General features: G+C 51.2%; 1 protein-coding gene across 6 annotated transcripts in view; it reads left to right on the forward strand.

The window, feature by feature from the left end:
- Positions 1–4,795: 4,795 nt before the first annotated feature.
- The window catches only part of Slc43a2 (solute carrier family 43 member 2), a 42,159-nt gene continuing 24,032 nt past the window's right edge, over positions 4,796–22,922 (forward strand). For 3 of the 6 annotated variants that reach the window (XM_028866755.2, XM_028866759.2, XM_028866758.2), the window contains exons 1-5: positions 4,813–4,910; positions 5,686–5,898; positions 15,395–15,602; positions 16,965–17,020; positions 18,041–18,117. In XM_028866755.2, coding sequence (XP_028722588.1) covers positions 5,739–5,898; positions 15,395–15,602; positions 16,965–17,020; positions 18,041–18,117 — 501 coding nt within the window. In that variant the 5' untranslated portion in view covers positions 4,813–4,910; positions 5,686–5,738. Of the gene's footprint in view, positions 4,911–5,241; positions 5,506–5,685; positions 5,899–15,394; positions 15,603–16,964; positions 17,021–18,040; positions 18,118–22,922 lie in introns of those variants that run through there. The other 3 variants (XM_037201484.1, XM_028866757.2, XM_028866756.2) reach the window with 3 other exon arrangements.

Below are 22,922 nucleotides of genomic sequence, written 5' to 3' on the forward strand. Positions count from 1 at the left end.
CTTTCCTGGATCTCACTCTGTGGACCAGGCTGGCCTCGAACTCACAAAGATCCGCCTGCCTCTGCCTCCTGAGTGCTGGGATTAAAGGTGTGTGCCGCTGCTGCTGCTGCTGCTGCTGCTGCTGCTGCTGCCGCCGCCGCCGCCGCCGCCGCCGCCGCCACCACCACCACCACCACTACTGCCTGGCCAACACACACCTTTAATGTCAGTACTCAGGAGGCAGAGGCAGGTAGACCTCAGAGTTCAAGTCCAACCTGGTCTACAGAGTGAGTTCCATGAGCTATACAGAGAAACCTTCTCTTGAAAAAACAAAAAACCAACCAACCAACCAAAAACAAACAAAAAAACCCTTAAAAAAACTATGAGAGTACTTATTCCCTCACACAAAATCTGACGGTTAAAAATAGTAGCTCAGGTCGGGCGGTGGTGGCGCACGCCTTTGATCCCAGCACTTGGGAGGCAGAGCCAGGAGGATCTCTGTGAGTTCGAGGCCAGCCTGGGCTACCAAGTGAGTTCCAGGAAAGGCTCAAAGCTACACAGAGAAACCCTGTCTCGAAAAACCAAAAAAAAAAAAAAAAAAAAAAAAAAAGTAGCTCAGTATTTAGAGACAGAGTCTTACTGTGATAGCCGAGGTTGGCTTGGAACTCTGGATCTTCATGTTTAGACTCTAAAGTGCTGGGATTAAAGGCATACATCCCAAGTTAGACTAGCAACAGCAACAAAAAATGTTCTTTATTCATTCAAAAATGATAGGCATGCTGGTGCATACCCGTACAGACGCAGAGGCAGGAGGATTCCATGCCAGCCTGGACTACATAGGAGATCCTATCTCAGAAAAACAAAACCCAAAGCGGTGGTGGTCGGAGCATTGAGAACAATGTGAGCATCTTTAATTCCAGTGCTGAGGAGGCAGAGACAGGGATCCCTGGGGCTTGCAGACCAGCCAGCTTAGCTTACTTTAGAAGCTCCAGGTTCAATAAGAGACCCTGGTCTACACAGTGGGTCAAAATATAAGGTGGAATGCTATTAAGATGACACCCTATATGGAACTCTGGCCTCCTCCATATGAAGGTACACACACATGAACATGTACGAGTATGTGTACTCATGCATGCAAACAGAAAAGTACAGAAAAACAAACACAAAACCAAAACTATTAGCTGGGTGGTGCTGGCTCTTGTCTTTAATCCCAGCACTCAGGAGGCAGAGGCAGGTGGATCTCTGAGTTGAAGACCAGCCTGGTCTATACAGTGAGTTCCAGGATAACCAAAAACAAACAACAAAACAAAACCTAAAACCATCATCCCATCATCGGGACTGTGGCTGTAACTCGATGATGGAGAGCTTGCTTAGCATATAGATGTAAGGGCCTGGGGTTGATACCCAGCACCACCTCCCCTTTTATAGAAAAGTATCTTTTAGGTCCCAGCACTCACATGGCAGCTCACAATCTTCTATAACTGTAGTCCCATGGGATCCCATGCCCTTTTCTGGTGCGCAGACATGCATGCACCTTGGTTAAGATCATTTGCTGCTTTTGAGGAGGACTAAGTTTGGTTCCCATCACCTCCTTGGCCACTCAGCCACTTAATTCCAGTTCCAGGTGAACCGATGCCCTCTTCTGGCCTCCATGGGTAATGCATGCATGTGGTGCACATTAGACAAAACAGTGAACTTTTTTAAAAAAAGAGGTCTTGTTACTATTTGAATTTCTATGTTCATTCTAAGGTTGAGGTTCTTTTCAGACCTTTAAAGTGACTGCATTTTTTCTACATATTATCTGGTTATATTAAATTCTTTTTGTTTTTGAGACAGTCTCATTCTATTGCTCAGGTTGACCTGGAACTCAATATATATCCCGGGTAGCCTGGGAACACATGGCAATCCACCTGTTTCATTCTCCCGAGTGTTGGGATTATAAATGTGAGCCACCAGACATTACTTAAAATTTTCTTTTCCTTCCTTTCTTTCTTTCTTTCTTTCTTTCTTTCTTTCTTTCTTTCTTTCTTTCTCTCTCTCTCTCTCTCTCTCTCTCTCTCTCTCTCTCTCTTTTTCTTTCAGGGTCTCAAGCCAGGCAGTGTGACTTTATTCTTTTTTTTTTTTTTTTTTCAAGACAGGGTTTCTCTGTGTAGCCCTGGCTGTCCTGGAACTTGCTTTGTAGACCAGGCTGCCCTCAAACTCACAGAGATCCGCCTGCCTCTGCCTCCCAAGTGCTGGGATTGCACTCGTGGACGTCAATTCCTGGCTTACAAATTTGCCCTAAGCCCTGCTCGTCTAGCTTCGGCACTCCCAAATTAAAAACAAAAAGTTTCATTCAGATGGACCTGGGCCATCTCAACAGTGACTTCTTTCACGTTTCATTGCTTTGGGAAAGCCACCTAAATCCTCAGTCTTTCATCTGGAATATAAGGATAGTGGCTATATCTAGGATGGTTGACACAGAGGATGTCAAAGCACCTAGGAAAAGTCCAGCTATCAATAAAAGGTAATCATCATTGACACTACCATAATCCTCCAGTGGTGTGTGATCTTGTGTCCTAGAACCTGTTACTTTTCCCTTGCTCGTGTTCCATCCCGCAAACTCATACTGTACAGCGGCTTGAGTTTACTTAAGTATGAAGGGCTAGAAGTACCAATGACTAAGACATTTCTGCCCCCAAGGAGTTTCCAGTGAGAGGAAAATGGGGATACATATTATAAAGCATTACAGACATCAGACAAAAAGAGCTACAGGCATTACAGAGTGTGGCTAGGGAAGGCTTCCCAGATGAGGTGCTGCCCAAGAAAGGGCCCCTAGTGCTGAGAGACGAGCAAATGGAGAACCTGAGCAATTCCACGGGATGGAGCACCCAGGAGCAGGAGGAGGAAAAGGCTGCTGTGTAGGAAGCAGCATGGGTGAGTCAGTTGGGGAACTTGAACTTTATCTAGCCGAACAAATGGTAGAGGCTTTCTGCAGGATCTAGCAAGAGGTCAGGTTTATCAAGGTCAGGTTTACATTCCCCACAATTCCCTTCGAGGCGGCTATGAGATGCAGAGATTGCTGGATGAATAGCTGCGTCCCAGGGACAGAAATGGGCAGATTAGATAAACCGAACGCCTGACTATACTGATGCAATGGGAGGGAGAGGGGGGAGGGGCAAAGGGAGGGGGGCGGAAAGCGGAGACTCACAGTAGATTATCTAACTTTTCTGTTGAAGAGGTAAATTCACAGTGTCTAACTTCATTAGATGTTATTAACCCAGCACTCGGGAGGCAGAGGCCAGCATGGTCTACATAGTGAGTTTCAGGACAGCCAGAACTACATAGTGAGACCCTGTCTCAACACCTCCTCCCCAGAAAAAAATAGGTAAGTACTATTATTATCTGAGGAAGAAGGGGGGCACAATTTTAAGAAAAACATTTTAGAGATATGTCTGGAGAAAGTCCTCAGGCAGAGGGCTCAGGGAAAGGACTGAAGGGCTGAGTATATTTGCAGGTGGCAGGTCCAACTTGGAGCTTGTGGGATTCTGCACAGTGGGTTCATCAGACCCCCCAAAACCCACCCACAAGCCTAGACCAAGTCTGGGAGGGCATGGGCTGGCAGGACGGCTGGCGAAGGTTCAGGGCACCAGGGGGCGCACTTGAACTGAGGGAAGCAGAGCCAGGCTGGGGGGGATTCCCACAGCCCTAAAGCAAGTCAGCTCTTGAAGTATGGAGAATCTGAGGGACACCGAGTGTTTTCCGAGGGGAGGCTAGGGCCTCTGGTCAGGGAGACATAGCGGAAAGTGAACCGCTCGAGCCGAGGCTTCACCTCCCGCACCGGCAGGTCCTCGGGGCAGTGCAGTTCTGGTGATGATACAGAAAGGTTGGAGCCCTCCAGACCCCTAGCGACCCGTGGCTCTAAAGCCAGACTTAGACCAGCTGCCCGGAGTTGCCCACAGCCCACAGGGTGGAAGAGTGAGTGTGTCAGCCACATGAAAGAGACGTTTGGGAAAAGGGAAGGAGGGAGGGAGGGCAGGGCGCACCAAGGTGACCGGTCTGAACACTGGTCTCCGAGGGCAGCGAGAAAAACGGGCACCGGATGGGGACGGTGGCGTCTGGATGGATGACCAGGGACGTCTCGGCCCTAAAACCGGACTACAGATCCTTAAAAGACACCGACTTTGGGCCAGGCAGGAGGCACCTGGGGGCAAGGGGCCGGTGAATCAGGAGATCTAGCAGGGATGCGGTACCCGACACCAGGACCTGCCTGGGTCGGGAGTTGCCGACACCCGCAGACAGCGCCTGGAGAGGACAACTGGGGCAGGGCAGCGAGGAACCCGCGGACAAAGCCCGAGGAGCGGGCCGGGCAGCGCCGCACAAGAGGGCAGCAATGGCTCACGGAGCACGAGCATCCAACCGTGGTTCTCTCCGGGTGGGGACCCGGGTCTACACGGCGGGCCGAGCGAGCGACACGGGGCTGGAGCCCAGCTCAGGGTGGACCAGGACTCCCTGAAATGCTGACCCAGGGATCTGACCGGGAAGAGGGCTCCGAGCAGCGCGTGGGGCGATGCCCGCGGGGGCTCCGGGTCGAGGGGGCACTCCAGTTCCACTGGGTAGAGCCGGGCCTGCCCAAGCCGCCCCCCAGCCCCCCCATTCCTCTTGTTTGTCTCCCAAGTCCGGCCGGAACCGGCTTCTGCTCGCCGGGGGGCGGGCGGGTAGCTGCTGATTGGCCGACGCCTGTTTCCAGCCCCACTCAGCCAATCAACGGGCAGCAGTGTTTTTCATCTTAGGGTAGGAATAAAAGGGCTGGAAATAAAGGGGACAGAAAAGGCGCCGGGCGGGCCCGATACACACCGGTAGGAGCCGGGTGAGCTCGACTCCCGAGATCCGGGCTCCCGACGAGGGTGCGGGAACCTGAAGCGGCTCGCAGGCCGGGGCTAGCGGGAAAGGTGCAGGCTTCTCGGAGGGAAGGCACCGGGCGGGGACGTAAAGGGAGAGCGGAGGATGGAGGGACGGGGCCTGTGTCTATGGGAACGGGCGAATCGCTAGGGGAACGGCCCGGCCCGGGGGTCGCGCGGTCGGCTCGCGCCGCCGGTTTGAACCGGCTTCGCCTCTCCCATGCGGGGTTCGCGTGGCGGTAGCGCCTAGCGACCTAGACACTGACCAATGGCGCAGCAGTTCCTTTGCGGTCCCGCCAATAAAGGCGCCGTGGGCGGGCCGTTCCGGAGCTCCCTGCGCTGATCTTGTGGTTGAAGGAACAAGCTCTAGGGAAGGGTCTTCAGTGCGGGCGGGCGGGCGGGCGGGAGCCTGTCGGTCCTTGGGAGTGGCAGCTCTCAGGTGTGCCTCTGTTCAGGTGCCCTTACGGCAAACTGCTTCCTTTTACGGCCCCCATACTAGCTACTCAGTTTTGCTTGGGGCCGGGACCAGCTCCACGTCCTTGAGCATGCGTCAGTCCCTTCCCAGCTGCCATGCCTCAGTTTACCTCCGAGTGAACTGAGTGGGAAGCCTCTTCACTTGGTCCGCAGGGCCCCACCGTAGCCGAAGGTAGTGGTACCGGCCCGTCGCGGGTTCAGGGTGGCCCAGGTCCCAGACAGGGATGGGGTTCGAGTCTTCTGCGGCGTGCACCTACAGCCTGGGCTCCTGGGGGTTGACAGTCTGGTCGCTGTGCGCCAGCGGCCACACGGGTTGGGTAGAGCCACCGCTGAAGCTGAGGTCTGTGCGCAGGTGTCTGCAGAGCCCGAGCCGGGCCGCCGCCGCCGCCGCCGCCACACCGCGCCATGGCGCCCACCCTGGCCACTGCCCATCGGCGCCGCTGGTGGATGGCCTGCACGGCTGTGTTGGAAAACCTCCTCTTCTCGGCAGTCCTCCTGGGATGGGGCTCGCTGCTCATCATGCTCAAGTCGGAGGGCTTTTACTCCTACCTGTGTACGAAGCCAGGTGAGAAGGATGCCTCGGTCAGGGGCAGCAGGTTCTTAGAGTGGGGCTTTGGGAGAGGGTGGGGGGTGGTGAGGATCTAAGCAATGCCCGCTTGCTGCGCCAATGCCAAAAGGCCCGTTTGATCCTGGTCCAACTCTCTGGGTGCATGTTATTATCATCGTCCCCGTTTGTGGATGGAGAAACTGAGGCTGGGACCAGTCTTCCATTTGCCCAAGCTGCAGAGTAATAGACTCAGGACCCTGCGTGCAGTCAGGAACCTTGCTCGCCTCCCAGCCCTCTGGGGCCTTGCAGTAAACATGCATGAGAAAGAGGAACTCGATTCTTCGGCCGGGGTGCAGCAGGAGAGAGGAAGTGGCTTCGCCTCCACCCGAAGGAAGGTTCATCTAGATGTACATGTTTTTAAGTCAGGCCATTATGGAGTCTCCTAAGGGCTTGCCAAGATATAATTTCTTGTCTATTTTTGCTGCTTTATGATTCTCCAAAGGCCATTTCCTCCTGAACTGTGAGAACATCTCCGTGGCTTCCAAAACATAGTAGGGAGGAAGAGGAGGGGGAGCAGTGAGGAAAAGGATGCTGGGTTAGCTCCCTTAGCAGTCTGAAGGCGGGCTGAGGGTACCCCTTCATCTTCCACTGTCCCCCCACCCTGACTGCCGCAGCTCAGGAGAGTCAGCCCATCCGTAGGGCCCAGGCACTACTAACCTCTCCCTCCTCCTTAGGCATCCTTGTAAGGAATGCCTCTTGTCTTTGCTGCTGTGTCCCACCCCGGACTTGAGTCCACTTGGATGGAGGCGGCCCGGATCCGACTCCTTAGGTCACTGCTAGCATGCCTTTTTATTTACAGAGCCGTTTTAGTTTATTTTTTTCTTTAAATTATTTTCTTGTGTTTATTCATTGGGGGGGGGGGGCAGAGCACTGTGTGGAGAGTCAGAGGCTGCTGACTCCTGGTTGATGGTTCTTTTCTTCCACTGGTTAGTGTTCATGAGGTTGACAAGCCCAGTGGCAAGTGCCACGTCTAAAGGTGATTTTGTTTGTTTGTTTGTTTCTCTGTGAACCACCACCCTGCTCTAAAGGTGGTGTGTGTGTGTGTGTGTGTGTGTGTGTGTGTGATTTTCTTTCTTTTATTTATTCTTGGTTTTGGTTTTGGTTTTTCGAGACAGGGTTTCTCTGTGTAGTTTTGGCGCCTGTCCTGGTTCTCACTCTGTAGACCAGGCTGGCCATGAACTCACAGAGATCTGCCTGCCTCTGCCTCCCGAGTGCTGGGATTCAAGACGTGCGCCACCACTGCCCCCCTTTTCTTTTCTTTTTGAGACAGTGTCTTGCTATGTAGCCCAGGCTAGCCTTTAATTTGTAATCCTTTCATCTCCTTCTCCTGGGTGCTGAGATCACATGCCTACGCGACATCACCCAGCCTCTCATTCTTAGCAGGAAGAGAAAGCTCTGGACCTGCTCCCACTCCCTGTAACTCTGAGTCAATTTTCCTTTCCCATCTCCGACCTGCCCAGAGGAGTCTTAGTGGACAGAGCTTAGCAGGAGAGGGGAAGGGCGGGAGAAAGGGAGGGGATTCAAAGGCCATCTGGGAGAGGGCAGAAAGTCTATCGTTTATAACCAACCTTTAGCCTTTAGCACTCAAAAATATTTCCTAATAGCCTAAGGGTTCTTGGCGGGTGTTTCTCCACATCAGCAAGAAATCTTGAGATGAGAGAGTCAGACCTTGTTCCCTGACCAAGCTTTCTGTTCTGCTTAAGAGATGTTAGGAAATTAATGGCCCCTTGGGAAGAAATAGGTAGGGGTGTATGGCTCTTTCTCTCTTTGTTGCAGGGTGCACTGGGAGTTTAAAACAAAAAGAAAAAAAAATCACCCTCCTCAGACACCACTTTTAGTGTCTCATCCAGACCAGAGGACTGTTGTGGTCAGAGTTTCTTTTCTTTCTTTCCTTTTTTTTTTTCTTTTTTCTTTTCTTTGACTCTCGGTGTTGGTGAAGTCAAATTGTCCACTTACACAATTTCTTGGACGGTAGGGGCACCATGGGGTTGGAAATTGCTTTCCTGATGAAACCTTCTCCCTTCCAGAGACTGTGCCCGCATAGCGCTGAGCTGGTATTTATGTGCCCGGGAGACTTGACAGGTCATTCCTGTGAACCAGAGGGAAGGGGAAGGGTCAGGACTGTGGGTTGAACATCAACTTCTTATCCTGTGCCTTTGCTCCTCTGTCTGATTTTGGTTTTTCTGATTATCTGGCAAACACGCTGACCTAGCATCCTCAGCAGGGAAAGCCTGCTGATTCCGTGAAGCTTATCTCTCTAGCCTCCTTGCTTCTTGGAGTCTGAGTAACCTGTTGACTTTTGGGACCAGAAACTTGTGTGCTTCCTTGACTGGGAGTGCCTGGCTAGGTTAGGGTCAAGATCTGCTCTGTGGCCCAACATTGTCCACCTCGGTGGATTTCTGAGCTCATTGCTTTAGACCTTTAAAGAGCTGACCTGCGCGTATAGCTGATTGAGATGCGAATCTCAGCTTTTTGTTGTTTTTAAGATTGATGGCAGGCATGAGTTTGTTCACCAGGGGAAATTTGCCTGAACCCGTTGAAAGGTTTTCAGAACTGTGTTGGGACTCTAGCCAGAATCTGGCTACAGATGTGGTGTTGGGTTCCAGTTCGATGGTTGTGGGGAAAGGAAAGGAATTCCCTGCCTCTCTGTTGCCCCGCAGATTCGCTTGGCCTGTCACAGCTTGGCCAGGGGCTAGTGCTTGGGAGCTGGGCTGGGCGTTTCGTGAGTTTTGTAACTACTCACCTGGTAATGGCAACTAGAGACCTCTCTTGTCTTCCTGGAGCTGACCATTGGGTGTGTAGTACCGGAAAAGGGGGGCTTTCCCAAGCTGGGTCCTCTGGCCCCTATATGACCACCATAGCTACTCACCTGACATAACCTCTTTCTTCATTTTCTCTGTTCTTTTTTGTTTGTTTGTTTTGGTTTTGGTTTTTCAAGACAGGGTTTCTCTATGTAGCCTTGGCTGTCCTGGAACTCACTCTGTAGACTAGGCTAGCGTTAAACTCAGAGATCCGCCTGCCTCCCAAGTGCTAGGACTAAAGTCACGTGCCACCACTGCCCAGCTCTCTTTTGTTCTTTGGTGGAGTTTTGGGTTGTTGTTTTGTTTTTGAGACAGAGTTTCATCATAGAACTCTGGCAGGACTGGAATTTACTGTGTCCACTGGGCTGGCTGATCTACCCGCCTCTGCCTCCTGAGTGCTGGGTCTAAAGGTGTGTGCCAACACACCTGGCCTTTTAGTGGATTTTGACAGGGGCAGCTTAGGCTAGGGGTATCTGTGAATATTGTTTCTTCTTATTTAGCTCACACATTCAGTAAACATTATGTTTGTTTGTTTTTGTTTTGAGACAGGGTCTCCATTATGTAGCCCTGAATGTCCTGGAACTCACTATGTAGACTGGGTTGGCTTTGAACTTACAGAGATCCCTCTGCCTCCAAGTGCTGGCATTAAAAGCATGTGCCACCACATCTGGCTTAATAAACCCTATTGATGAGTGAGACTAGAGGTTCCTCAAAACAAGTCTTTACACACAGACTCCGTAAAGTGGAGGGTGGTGGGAATGAGACCCTGGTGGGGGGATCTGGTTGACCCCAGGTGGGAGGTCTCCCTAAAGTTAAGGCAGAAGCCTAGAGGGTGAGGAAGGGTGAGCTGATGGGGGAGGGCGGGAGGAGAGCCATGCTGTACACCTCGGAGGGGAAGACAGAAAAGACTGGTACGGCAGGGAGATGACTGGGCAGGTGGAAGGGCTGGGAGGCAAGGAAAACTGGATTTGGTTCTCAAGGCCGGAGGAAGCCAGGGAGGCAGCGGCCTGCCAGAATTCAGTGAACCTCTCCGAGGCTCTTGAACAGCTGAAGGCTTGCCACATGCTGGGTGTGGGCGGAATGAGGACTATGAAGATGGAAATCTCCATGGCCCCTGCTAGAGGAGTTCAGCCCAGCCCTGCACATGAAGACGGACCCCTGTTGCGCACGTTCGTGTCCATGCTCTCACATTTATGGCCACATGAGGATTCTTCGGTCCCTGTCCTCTTTTAAAAATACATTGAGGCAGGTCTCTTGCTGAGCCGAGAGCTCACAGCTTTTCCACGGGTTCTGCGGACCAGACGCTAATGTTCCTGGTTGCACAGGGGTGCTTTACCCCCCAGCCTCAGTTCTCTGGTCTTGGCCCTCACCGGCAGTCAGTACCTGGCAGGACCTCTCACCCTGACAGCAAGGAACAAGACTCTGGGCCTCTGAGGGCAGAGGGGCTGCTGTACCCAGGGAAGCAGCACAAACCAGACTTGAGACGTGGACAGGGAGAAGTCTGTGCTACTCCAAAGTCTTCCCTTTTACGGTCTTTTATCCCCACCTCCAAGCCAGTGATGGATAGCATTTGGAAACTTAACTTTGGACTTTCATTGCTTATGAGCACGACTGTCTCTATTTTTCTTTGAGACAGGACCTTACTATATAGCTCAGGCTGGCCTTGAACTCATGATCCTCTTGACTCATTCTCTCTTCTCTCTCTCTTTCTCTCTCTCTCTCTCTCTCTCTGTCTCTGTCTCTGTCTCTGTCTCTGTCTCTCTTTTGGACAGGGTTTTATTATGTAAGCCTGGTTGGCCTGGAACTCACGATGTAGACTAGGATGGCCTGGAAGTGCCTCGGCCTTCCAGGTGCTGGGGTTGTAGGTGTGTGCCACCAGACTGGGCTTGTTTTCACTTCTCTCACCCCAATTTGTTTTTATTCATTTTCTCAGTGGTGAGACTCAAACCCAGGGCTTCACTCGGACCAGGTAATCGCTTTGGCACTTGGCTACAGTTATAGCTCACCCCTAGTTTATTTTGATTTCAGAAAAATTCCCAAAGAAACAGTAAGAGGCTTAAAAGCTGGTACCCACAGCCTCAGAAAATGTGTCACAAAAGAAGCGCCCTGTCTGTCGCCACCACCCTTACCCTTCCCATGACCTGATTTCCCTCCCTGACATCTGCTGGCCTATTTTGTCTTAGTGTCTCGTGAAGGTCCTGTCGGGCATGGGTTGGCTTTCCGTGGCTTTGTGGGAAAGCCACGGAACAGCCCCGTTCTCACTAGGCGATAGGAAGAGTGTCTGGTGGGGCCCAGCTTTTTCCCAGCTTTGTTGTCTCAGCCTTCCCGACTGCCTCTAACCCACAAGGACAGCGTAATCATAGTCTCGGGCCCTGACAGACAGGCGCCTTACGAGCCTGGCTCTCCCCACGACCTTCCTCAGGACACACGCCTGCTCTGCAGTTCCACACACAGTGCTGTGGAATATGGGGTCGGGGTGAGAAGGGTACTCAGCGGCCCAAGGAATGACTTCTACCGAACACGGTGGCCAGGACACAGGCTGTCCACAGCAGGCCGCCGCTGCTGCTGCTGCTGCTGCTGGGACCAGTGGCGCTCTGACTGTGTCCTGTGTCCTGCCTGCTCGGTGGCTTAGGCGACCTCTCACCCACATCTCCCCTGCTGGGCTGAGATGCTGCTTCCTGTTGCCGGATAGACTAAGGATGGGAGAGAGGCAGGGGATGCTGGGGCAGGTACCCTCAGGAGGGCTGGCCCGGCCGGGGTCAGCACCATGGAGGGGAGGGGCTCGGTCTCCAGCCTGAGGAAGAGCTGCTGAGGAACGCAGAGGCTGACTCCAGCCATGTGCCTCTTTGTCCCCTCATCTCCATCAGGGAGATATTCTGGAGTTCCTCACTCTGTTTGCCTGGGGTGAGGGGAGGACTCTCTCTGACCCTAGAGAAGCCAAGGGGAGCCCTGAGTGGGGTCACAGAACTCTCTTGCCTCCTCGGCCGGCCTCCGCTGCTAAGATTTTGTTTGTGAGTCTTCTGAGTGGAGCCAACAGTACAGGGCATTGTTCTCTCTTCCTGGCCCGGCAGCTCTGTTCTCAGCACACTCTGGCACACCAGTTCCTCGCCTGTCTTCTGGTTGAGCCCTCCCTGGCCGCATGCGTCCTGGATGCTCTGACTACCCCACGGTTGAGGCACCTCTGTAATACCAGGTGCAGGCGGGACCCAGACAGGCTGGCCTGAGCTGAGTTGGCGGTGGCTGCACTCTAGACTGAGCAGGGGACACCCCTTGGGGCTTGACACTTCCTAGAGATGTATCTGTTTGTCCCTTTCCCCGGCTTTCTGTGGCCAGGTGGGAGAAGACGAAACTGGAGCAGCCTGGGGATGACTGGGCATCTGCTGGGACCAAGACAGTGTGTGGGGGATGTTTATTGCTGACAGAACTCCAGACTCCTGAAGGTTCAGCCCCATGTAAGGGACACTCAAGTTGCTCCCTAGACAGAGAAAAGAGGCTCTTTGCTCCCAACCCCAGATAATTTGTGACTAGATGTCACTTTCTGGAGGGAGATGAACAGAGGCCTGGTGGCCCCATTGGCAAGGGTTTAAGAACAGATACAGGTGGCTTGAAGCATTGGTCCCTGCTCCTGGGTATCATGGCTCCAGCATGAAGGAGGGAAGGATGGAGGCCCTTACTTCTACCTCAGCCCCTCTCCTCGGAGACCCTGTGCCTAGTTGTAGACTGAACAGATCGTCAGAAAACTTCAGATGGTCATCCTCGTCCTTACTTCTACCATATCAGGAGTCTGAGAATGCCTTTAGATTTTAATGTTTAAAATTACATTTAGTTGTATGTGGTGTGTGTGTACACGCTGCGGTGTGTTGTGTGTGAGTGTGTGTGTGTGAGAACTGTGGTGTATGTGTGTGTGTGTGAGCTGTGGTGTGTATGTGAGCTGTGGAGTGTGAGCTGTGGTGTGTGTGTGAGCTGTGATGTGTGTGTGTGTGTGAGCTGTGGTGTATGTGTGTGTGTGTGAGCTGCGGTGTGTGAGCTGTGGTGTGTGTGTGTGTGTGTGTGTGTGTGAGCTGTGGTGTGTGTGTGTGTGAGCTGCGGGGTGTGTGTGTGTGTGAGCTTCGGTGTGCACGTGGAAGTCAGAACAACTTGTGGGTGTTGGTTCTCAGCTTCAGCCCCTTGAGTCCTAGGGATTGAATTCAAGTTGTCCTGCCTGGTGGCAAGCGTCTTTACCTGTTAGTCATCTATTGGTCTATCTTAGGATTAAAAAAAAAATTATTGTTACTTTATTTTATGTGTATAAATGTTTTTTATATTTATGTGTATAAATATTTTATGTGTATGAATGTATTTATATGCACCACGTGTGTGCCTGGTGCCATTGGAGGTCAGAAAGCATTGTGTCTCTGAAGCTGTCATTTCAGTGGTTGTGAGCCCCTGGGATGGCCTTGCCCCCCACCCCCACAACCTCCCTCCTCCCCTGTTCCGTGTCCTCAGAGAGCCCACGGCACTTAAAGTTCTTGAGTGCAAGTCACTGGCTTGCACAGTCAGGTTTCTCAGGCGGGAGTGCTCCCCCTCCCCCTGCCCACTCCTCATCTGTGCTGACTGTCAAACCTGCACGATTGCCTGGAAATGCTCACCGTTGGGTGGAGGCCGGCTCCCCGTACTGCAGGGCCGGTTCCTGTTCTGCAGGAGCTGCCTCACACCTGCCCGACACAGCAACACACGGGACCAATGGCCCCGAGAACCCTGTTTGCCGTGTGTTTGGGCTGTCAGTGTGGAAGATGTCTTGGAAGGGGGACTCAAAGTGGTGGGGCTGGGAGTCTGTCCTGGAAGGTTTTGCTTGTGAGTTCAGGCTGTTAACTTGTGGCTCTGTTATCCCAAGTCCCTCTGTGGTCAGCTTGGTTCTACATGTTTCCTTCCCCCGTTTTGACCCCTTTGGCCCCGGGAATCTGGTTCATTCAGTAAACAGCCACTGTGGCAAGGGCCCTCTGAGATAATGGGACACGGTAGCCAGAAGACAGTGTGGAGCCTCAGACTCAGCCCAGTGGGCAACGAAACACACACTCACGCTATCACACGTTGACCAGCACTGTGTTCCCTGCCACTGTGAGAAGCTGCCATCCCGTTAAATCACCCCATCCTGAGTCCCAGCACAAGTGACACTAGCAATAACAGTAGTTATTTACCAAACACTTTGCATGCCTGTGGGGAGCTCTAGAATGCCAGCTGGTTTTTCTCGGGATCATCCCCAGAGCTCTAGAGGTATGTACGATCTGCTATATTATCTCTAGTTCACAGATAAGGGAACCGACAGATCCGGATCAAGTCCCACCTGTAAGGGTATGCAGTGCAGGGAGCAGGGCAGGGAAGTTAGAACCCAGGCAGGTCCTGCCATCCTAGTCTCTGCCTGCCCCTACCACAGCTTATTGCTCAGAGCTTGCATATGCCATTCATCACTCCAAGTGCTTTCTTCTCGGTTGTGGGGCTCTTAGAGGCCTGGGAAGGCTTTGTAGTCCTCATCTGAGCAGTCCTGGCAACAGAGGGCTGCACCTGGGAGGCAGGCAGTTAATCCGTTTCCTTGGCTCTTTGGTGGAGCCTCTAAGCTAATCAGTCGGCTTGTTTCTGCAGGAGTAGTCAGCAACACGCAAAGAGTGGGTCCCAGGGAGGAGACCCTCCGTCCCGTGCCCAGCTCGCGCCCACCCTCCTGCTAGGGCAGTGCTTCTTTCTCCCTCCCTTTTTGTGTTCTTTTGGATCTGGTTGAACTTTGGAGGGGCCACTCATGTGCCCCCTGGATGTGGGGCAGGCTCTAGATGTGGTCATGGGAGGGGATGGTCATGGGAGGGGGTGGCCAGCAACCCAGGGCTCCAGTAAGAGAACTAAGAACGGTACATCTCAATAAATGAGAGAAAAATAACTGTGCTGTTCACAGAACAAAAACTCAAGCTGGGTGTACAGCTAAGTGATAGGTAGCTTGCCTTATGTCCCCGTGGACCTGGGTTCAGTCCCCAGTACCTCAAAAACGAAACAAGAAGTCCAACCTTTGGTTCTGAATTATAATGTGTGGTGACTGGAGGTATGGAAAGTCGAGGGTGGAAGCTGTCACATGACTTGTGCTGTGATTTAGAAGTAGAGGCGAAGAGGCCCATCCAGTTTGCTCAGATTGTCTGTGGAAAACCTAGGTTTTCTGGTGAGACCAGCAGCTTATCTTTCCCAAGTCCTCCTCCACACTAGCTGCGTGTGTTGCTGTGGACAGAGCTACTGAGAATGCTTGAGATATCCTGGGGCTCCACAGCCAACGTTGGACCCTGAGCTACTGTTACTGGGTGTAGAGTATAGGATACTCTAGAATGGAAGTCACTCTTTTGTTTTGTTTTGTTTTTTGAGACAGGGTCTCTCTCTGTAGACCAGGCTGGCCTCGAACTCACAGAGATCCACCTGCCTCTGCCTCCCGAGTGCTGGGATTAAAGGCGTGCGCCACCAATGCCTGTCGTGGTCTGTGATTTCTACAGATGTTGAAAACATCTGCATGATTGCTGTGGGGGTCTAGGGGAGGAAGCCCTGTCTTGTCAGTTGCCGGAGCCTCAAGGCTCTCAGGACGAGGGTGCGTCTGACTCTTAGGTCTTTGCGAATGCCCGCCATGTTCTCTTTCTTTTTGCACACAGAGAATGTCACCAATGTCACCGTCGGGAGCACGGCCGAGCCAGATCATGAGGAGGTGATCCTGGTGAATGGCTGGCTCAGCTGCAAAGCCCAAGATGAGATTCTGAATTTGGCGTTCACCGTGGGTTCCTTCCTGCTCAGTGCCATCACCCTGCCTCTGGGCATCATCATGGACAAGTATGGTCCAAGGAAGCTCAGGCTGCTGGGCAGGTCAGTATGGGTGCCTGGGGGGCAGGATAAGGATAGGTGATCCCCTGAGCTTCATTCCCTGGTGTAGGCAACCTTGGAACGTGCGAGCAGGTGCACCGTGGGGCTCCCTCAGTGCCTGCCTGAGGCAGGGTTACTCCACTCCCTGGCGTAGAATCAGTAGTTCTACATGCAAGCCGCAGGCCTCACGCCCATCTGTGATGACTGAACTCGCTTGTCTGGTCTTTAACGTTAGTTTGGGGCCATCAGGATGGCCCTTCAGGTAGACACTGCCACCTAGCCTGACGACCTTAGTTCTGTCCTTGGAACCCACATGGTGGAAGCTCAAGAACTGACTCCTGCAAGGTGCCCTCTGACCACCACACTCATGCCATGGAATGCACACACCCAACACGTGTGTGTCTATACACGGCAAAGTAAAAGTAAAAGTAGAAAAGAACATGGGTTTCCAAAGACTTTTGGTCTTAAATTTGTTCCAGGAAGAAAAAAGTTTTCAACATGTATAAATATATGCAAATGTAGATTAGGTATACATGTATCATTCTTCCTCCTCCTCCTCCTCCTGTGTGTGTGTGTGTGTGTGTGTGTGTGTGTGTGTGTGTAGGGGGTGGTGAGAATTGCTGCACATGAAACTCTGCCTAATGTGCATGGCCCTGGGTTCTGCCCCCAGCACTGGAAAAAAAAAAGTAAGAATAAAGTTACCCAGTTGATTAAAATGAATGAAGTTTTTTTGTTTTTTGTTTTGTTTTGTTTTGTTTTGTTTTGTTTTGTTTTTCGAGATAGGGTTTCTCTGTGTAGCTTTGCGCCTTTCCTGGGACTCACTTGGTAGCTCAGGCTGGCCTCGAACTCACAGAGATCCTCCTGCCTCTGCCTCCCGAGTGCTGGGATTAAAGGCATGCGCCACCACCGCCCGGCCTTGTTTTTGTTTTTGAGGCTGGGTTTCCTGTGTAGTCCTGGCTGTCCTGGAACTCACTTTATAGTCCAGGCTGGCCTCAAACTTAGAGATCCACCTGCCTCTGCCTTCCAAGGGCAGGGATTAAAGGAAAGCACCATCACTGCCTAGCAAAATGAATGAAATGTTAACAAGTATGAAATGAGGCTGAGGGCGCAGCTCAGTGGTAGAGCACTTGTGTAGCACAGAAGACCCAGGGTTCAATTCTCAGCACTGAAAATAAATCCTAAGAGACCATCCTCCTCCTGGATGATCTTGCATGCCTCGTCAGGCACACTTCCCTGGTCTCCCTAGAATTGTTAAGTAGTGATTATAAATGTTCTGAAGTGACACATAGTAAATACCCCCACATAACTATGTAGTCACAGCAATTGTAACGTAGTATCAACAGTACACTTTCTGTTTGCTTCCAGTGCCTGCTTTGCCGTCTCCTGCTTGCTGATTGCATATGGAGCAAGTAGCCCCGACTGTGAGTGTGCCTTTTCTCCCTTTTCTCCCGACGCTGGGGGAAGTGCTGTCATCCACGGGTGCTCACTGGCCCGCCTCTTCTCCGATGCTATCTTAGGCTTGGTGCTCCCTGTTCAAGCCAAAAGGGATACCTCTTAGCCCCCTACTCACTTAGCTCATGGGTGGCCGGGCCAGCTTTCTGGTGGTGGTGTTTTGCCTAGGATTTAGCTCTTTCAACTGCATGACTAGTAAGAAGTGTGAGAGATGTTCTCAGGGTCTGTGAGGTTCCTGTCTCATCCCCAAGCCACCAACCCAGTCCCTGGTGGTAGCTTCACTGATGCTACCACTTGAAAGACAAGCTATATGGAGCAGGCCAGCTATAGGACATGGCCTTCCATGGTACAGAAGTGGTAGGTTGGGCCATCTCCTCTTCCTCCTCTTCTTTTGTCTCAGTCCTGGGAATTGAACCCAGGGCTTGCAAATGCCAGGCAAGTGCTCTGTTACTGAAGAACTATCCCCAGCACTTGGACACTCGAGACTAAGTCCAAGTTCGCCTTAAACTTGTCGTCCTTCTGGCCCAGCCTGAAGGCTGGGATTACAGGCATGGTACACCACACCCAGCTGAGCCAAGCCCTCCGGCAGCCTGGGCCAGCCCTTGAAAAACAGCTTGGGAAACACCTGGATCCCATCCCCAGTCAAGGAGTTTAAAGGCTTTTAAAACACCAAAATAGAACCTGAATTTCACTAACGTTTGGGCCAGGCTCATGTGCTGATTTTCAGGAACCTGGGGTTTTGTTATCTGGAACAGCTTTTTGGGGCCGTTTGAATGCTGCTGGGTTAACAGGAAAGAGAGTGGGCGTTCGTTTTTTTCTAGAACTCAAGCTCCATGAGGTAGGCAGGAGGGCGAGGTTGAGGGAGAGCGTGCTCTCCAGGCGTCGCTCACCCTTGATGGCCTGTCCTTTATTTTTAGCTCATCTGTAGCCTTCTCAGTACGGAACACTGCTCCTGTGTCCCCTCCTTACGGCTTTCTGTCTGTCCACAGCCCTCTCCGTGCTCATCTTCATCGCCTTGGCTCTGAATGGCTTTGGGGGGATGTGCATGACGTTCACCTCATTAACAGTAAGTATGGCTTTGTTAGGGAATGTTTTCAGCTGAGGGAATGGTGGATTTGAGGCATATGTGTTGGTTTCCAAGTCCTTTTTTTCTGTTCCCCTATATGCTTGGATGTCCCAAGCAGTACAGGGCCAAGGGTTCTGGGCCTGACAGCAAAGCTGTTCTCATTGGCTCTAAAGCAGGCAGGTGTGACTCCCAGGGTGCCTTGCAGCTGCCTCTGGCCTTGCCTTTGGCCTGAAGGAGCAGGTCCCTGTCGGAGAAGACAGGAGCAGGGAAAACAAGGGCTGCTGCCCATGTTGTCTCTCATCTCCCATGGCTGCTGTCCCGAGGCTCTCCAGGAACTCTGGCTAACAGTGCCATTTGTGGACAAGCCTGTCCTGGAACCACCCAGCCCCAACCTTTGCAGGTACCTGGAACTGAGTGGCAGCATTGTGACACTCTTCTTGGCTAGGGCACAGATGTCTGGCCAGATAGGTGGAACCCTTTCTTGGAATGTGGAGTGTGCTCTTGGCAGGACCACCAGGATGCCACAAAATGGGTTCTTTTTAAGCTGGGAGGAGGGCTGGAGGCGGGGCTGAGGGAAGTTAAGGAAGGAATAGAAACATCTTTCCCCAAGGGAAGACTGCAGACTTACCCGGCCAGGCTTCTATCAACAGGGACATGTGCCGACTCAGTTTACCTCTGAAGGTCTGGGGATACACTACCGCCATTGCTGTTTGCATTCTGGTTCTGATTTCCCATTACACTTGAGTGCTGAGAGGCCTTTTGTGGAGGTTTTGCCCTGAGCGTTCTGGGACCTTTCTGGTCCTTTGATAAAAGAGCCTGGAGAGGTGCTGGCATCTTTGTGACCTGCCTGCCGGCCCACGTCTTCCGCCCCCTTTTCCTGTGCTTTCCCTGGCATCGAGGATTACCCATCTGGGCCTATGTCCACGGACAAGGAAAGTTCACTGCATTCTCTTCTGTAAACAAAGCCCAGTGTAGGTAGCGTGTGTGGTGAGCTCTGGGTGTGGGTGTCCGAGGGTGAGTGACACACAGACCCAGGTGCTGTCACTCCACCTGTGCTGGTGCCCTCCGGGTTTACTTTGTAGCTGTCGGCGCATTTTTATTTTGGTTTTTTAAAATCAGATACATTTAAAATCAAAATAGATATCTTCTCCCCTCTCATAATCCCAGAGGAAAACAAATGTTGAAACAGTGAGAAATATGTTCACACTGTGAAAAGTACACAAATCCCACTGGGTTATGTAAACGTGAAACAGGAGTCATGTGTGGTTCTGTTTGTTCCTGGACAGCATGAAAACCACTAACCTTTTTAAAATCAAGATGAAAAATCAAAACCTGGCCTCATCGCCCTCGGCCCTTGTTATTGGAGTCATGTTGGGCATCTGTTAGGGCAGATCCGAATTTCAGGGATAGAACTTTGAGATGGTCCTGGGACTTAGGCTCAGGCGTCAGAGTGCAGAGCAATGCTTAGTCATGGTGAAGTGTGGGGTGAATCTGGGCTGGGGTGTAGCTCAGTGGCAGAGTGCTTGTCCAGCACACACATGACTCTGGGTACCAACCCCAGCACTGCGTTTATAAAAAGAGCTGGGTGTGGTGGTTCATGCCTGTAATCCCAGCACTCAGGAGGCAGAGGTGAGACAATTGCTGTGACTTTGAGGCCATCTTGGGCCACAGGATGAGACCTTGCACTCTGTACCCCTGAAATAATAAAAAGGACAGCTAGACATGATAACATGTTCTTTCAGTCCTTACGCTTAGTAGGAGCAAGGATCAGGAGAAGTTCAAGGTTATCCTCAGTTACATAGGAAGTTCAGGGCCACCCTGCCTCAAACAGTAACAGCATCCATTCTCAGTTACATAGGAAGTTCAGGGCCACCATGGCCTCCACCAGACCCTGCCTCAAACAGTAACAGCCGAAGACAAATAGATGAAAAGCACCATGTGGGGAGTTCCTTCTAAGAAATCCTATACAGCCTGCTGTGGTGACCCACACCTTTAATCCCAGCACTCAGGCAGAGGCTGGAGAATCTTTGTGAGTTCGAGGCCAGCTTGATCTACACATTTTGTTCCCAGACAGCCAGAACCATAGAGAGACTCTATCTCAAATTAAAATTAAATTTAAAAAGGAAAGAAATCCTGTAGGGCAGATACAGTGATGTGCATGCAATCCTGGTTCTCGGGAAGATTAAAGTCAACCTAAGCTACGTAGCAGAATTCTATCTCAAACACACACACACACACACACACACACACACACACACACACACACACACACACACAAAAGCAAGTCAAAACAAAACATTGAAGAAGAAAAGCACGCCTTTGTTTTGTGTGTGTGCACCCTTCCTTTTCATTACTCTTTCTGGTTAGCATACAGAACAGTAGATTCCATGGTGACATTTTCACACATATTTACCTCGCTGCCCGTTCATATTCCCTCTCACTGTCTCCCCACATTAAAGAAGCCTTTACAGTGAAGGTGAAGCTGGCGTCCAAGGTGCTTTTAGGAAAAAGTGATGAACTTGCCGGGCGGTGGTGGTGCACGCCTTTAACCCCAGCCCTCAGGAGGCAGAGGCAGGTGGGTCTCTGTGAGTTCGAGGCCAGCCTGGTCTACAGAGTGAGATCCAGGACAGGCACCAAAACGACACAACCCTGTCTCAAAAAACCAAAAAACAAAGGAACGAAAGAAACTGATAAACTCCTAAGTACATAAGTATCCTTTTGACTTCTCTTATTTTGTTGTTGTTTTAAAATAGAAAGGGGCATGCGCCACCACAGCAGGCTGTATAGGTTTCTTAGGAGGAATCCCCACGTGGTGCTTTTCATCCATTTGTCTGTGGTGGCGCACACCTTCAACCTTAGCACTCGGGAGGCAGAGGCAGGCGGATGGATCTCTGTGAGTTTGAGGCCAGCCTGGTCTACAGAGTGAGTTCCAGGACAGGCTGGCTCAAAGCTAGTGCACCACCACAGTTTGGCTGCATCATTCATCTTTGCTTTTTTTTTTTTTTTTTTTTTTTTAACATTTATTTATTGATTTGATTTGATTGTTGTGTGTGTTTGTAGGCACAGGCACAGGAAGCTCATGTGGAGGTCTGAGGATGGCTTTCTGAGTTGGTTCTCTCTGGGGCAGGAACTTCCTTGGTCTCAGATGCCTTTATACACTAAATAGACCATCCTGCTGGTCCTCTTTCATCTTTTACTTATTTATTTTTGTTTTGTTTCTTTAAGGTCTCACTATGTGGCCATGGCTGGCCTGGAACTTGCTGTGTAGACCAGGCTGACCCTAAACTCACAGAGCTTGTTTCTGCTTCCTATGTGCTAGGAATAAAAAGGTGCCTCTTTCATCTTTTAAACAGGCAATTTGACACAGTGAAAATTTATATGCCATAGTTAAAATTCTATTCTTTAATCATAAGTGAGACAAAACAGTCTCTTACCTCTTTTTTATTTGTTATTTCTTTATTTTTAAGACTGAGTCTCATGTAACATGGGCTGCTTTTGAACTTTCTGTGTAGCCCAGGCTAGCCCTCACTCCTGATCCTCCTGCCTCCAACTCACAAGTGCTAAGATTACAGATGTGTTCCACCATCCCTGGTGCCTGTCACCTCTATATTAGTAATTGTGTCTTTTCAGTGAATTGCTTCTTTGTATCATTTATCAAATTTTCTTCTTTTTTTCTTTTCACTTTTTTTTTTTTTTTTTTTTTTTCGAGACAGGGTTCCTCTGTGTAGCTTTGAGCTTTCTGAACTCATTGGTAGCCAGGTGGCCCAAACTCACAGAGATCGCATGCTCTGCTCCGAGTGCTGGATTAAGGATGCGCACCCGCCGCTTTTCTTTTCACTTTGTAAAATCTCTTTGAAGTGGGACAGTGGTGGCGCACACCTTTAATCCCAACACTCTCTGTGAGTTCAAGGCTAGCCTGGTCTACAGAGCAAGTTCCAGGACAGCCAGGGCTGTTGCACAGAGAAATCCTGTCTCAAAAAACAAACAACAACAAAACTCTTTGAAATACAAACAATCTCTCTGAAGGAGTAAAAATCCTGGGTTTTTAGATTTCTATATAGTCCGTGATTAGGCTCCAGAAAAACTATGCACTGGGGAACACAATCTCACCACACTTAGCCCCCAAGCAAACAGTGTACATGTTCTGCCCAGGGGCATTGGCTTGCACATTGGTTACTTTCATCATCTCTGTGTGTGTGTGTGAGTGTGTGTGTGTGTGTGTGTGTGTGTGTGTGTGTGTGTGTGTTTCTGGTAGCTCCTGGCTCTCCCACCCACTCCAGGTACCTGGCTAGGTGGTGAGCAGGTACCGTGTAAAGCCTTTGGTAGGAGGGCTCCATCCTTACAGGGAGGTGTGGGACTTGTCCTCTGACTTCTTTGTCTTTATCTAGAGTGCAGGGGTCAGTGAACCGCTGTCCCGGGCCAGGTGCAGACCTCTGCCCATTTTTATAAACAAGGTCTGGCTTAAACAACATCATGTGGGGTTTCTCACGTGTTGTCTGTGGACACTTTCATGCCGCAGTGGCAGTCGGGCTGTTATGACAGAGACCATATGGCCCACAAAGACAGAAATGTTTACTGTCTGGCTCTTCATGGAAAACATTTGCCAGCCTTCAGTCTAGAAATTCCAAGAAGCTCCACTGTTCTCCACCTGAGGGTAGAGGGTCAACACCCCCACAGACCCCCCCAGTACCCTCTGGGTGTTCAGGCTAGCCTTCTAAGTACTTTGTAGTCATCTCCACACCTCCCCCACCCACCCACCCTCCCCGCCCCCGCCCCCAGGCTGGAGGGCTCTCCTTGGACACTCC

Source organism: Peromyscus leucopus, chromosome 8b (assembly GCF_004664715.2).
Source record: "Peromyscus leucopus breed LL Stock chromosome 8b, UCI_PerLeu_2.1, whole genome shotgun sequence".
NCBI classification, from domain to species: domain Eukaryota; kingdom Metazoa; phylum Chordata; class Mammalia; order Rodentia; family Cricetidae; genus Peromyscus; species Peromyscus leucopus.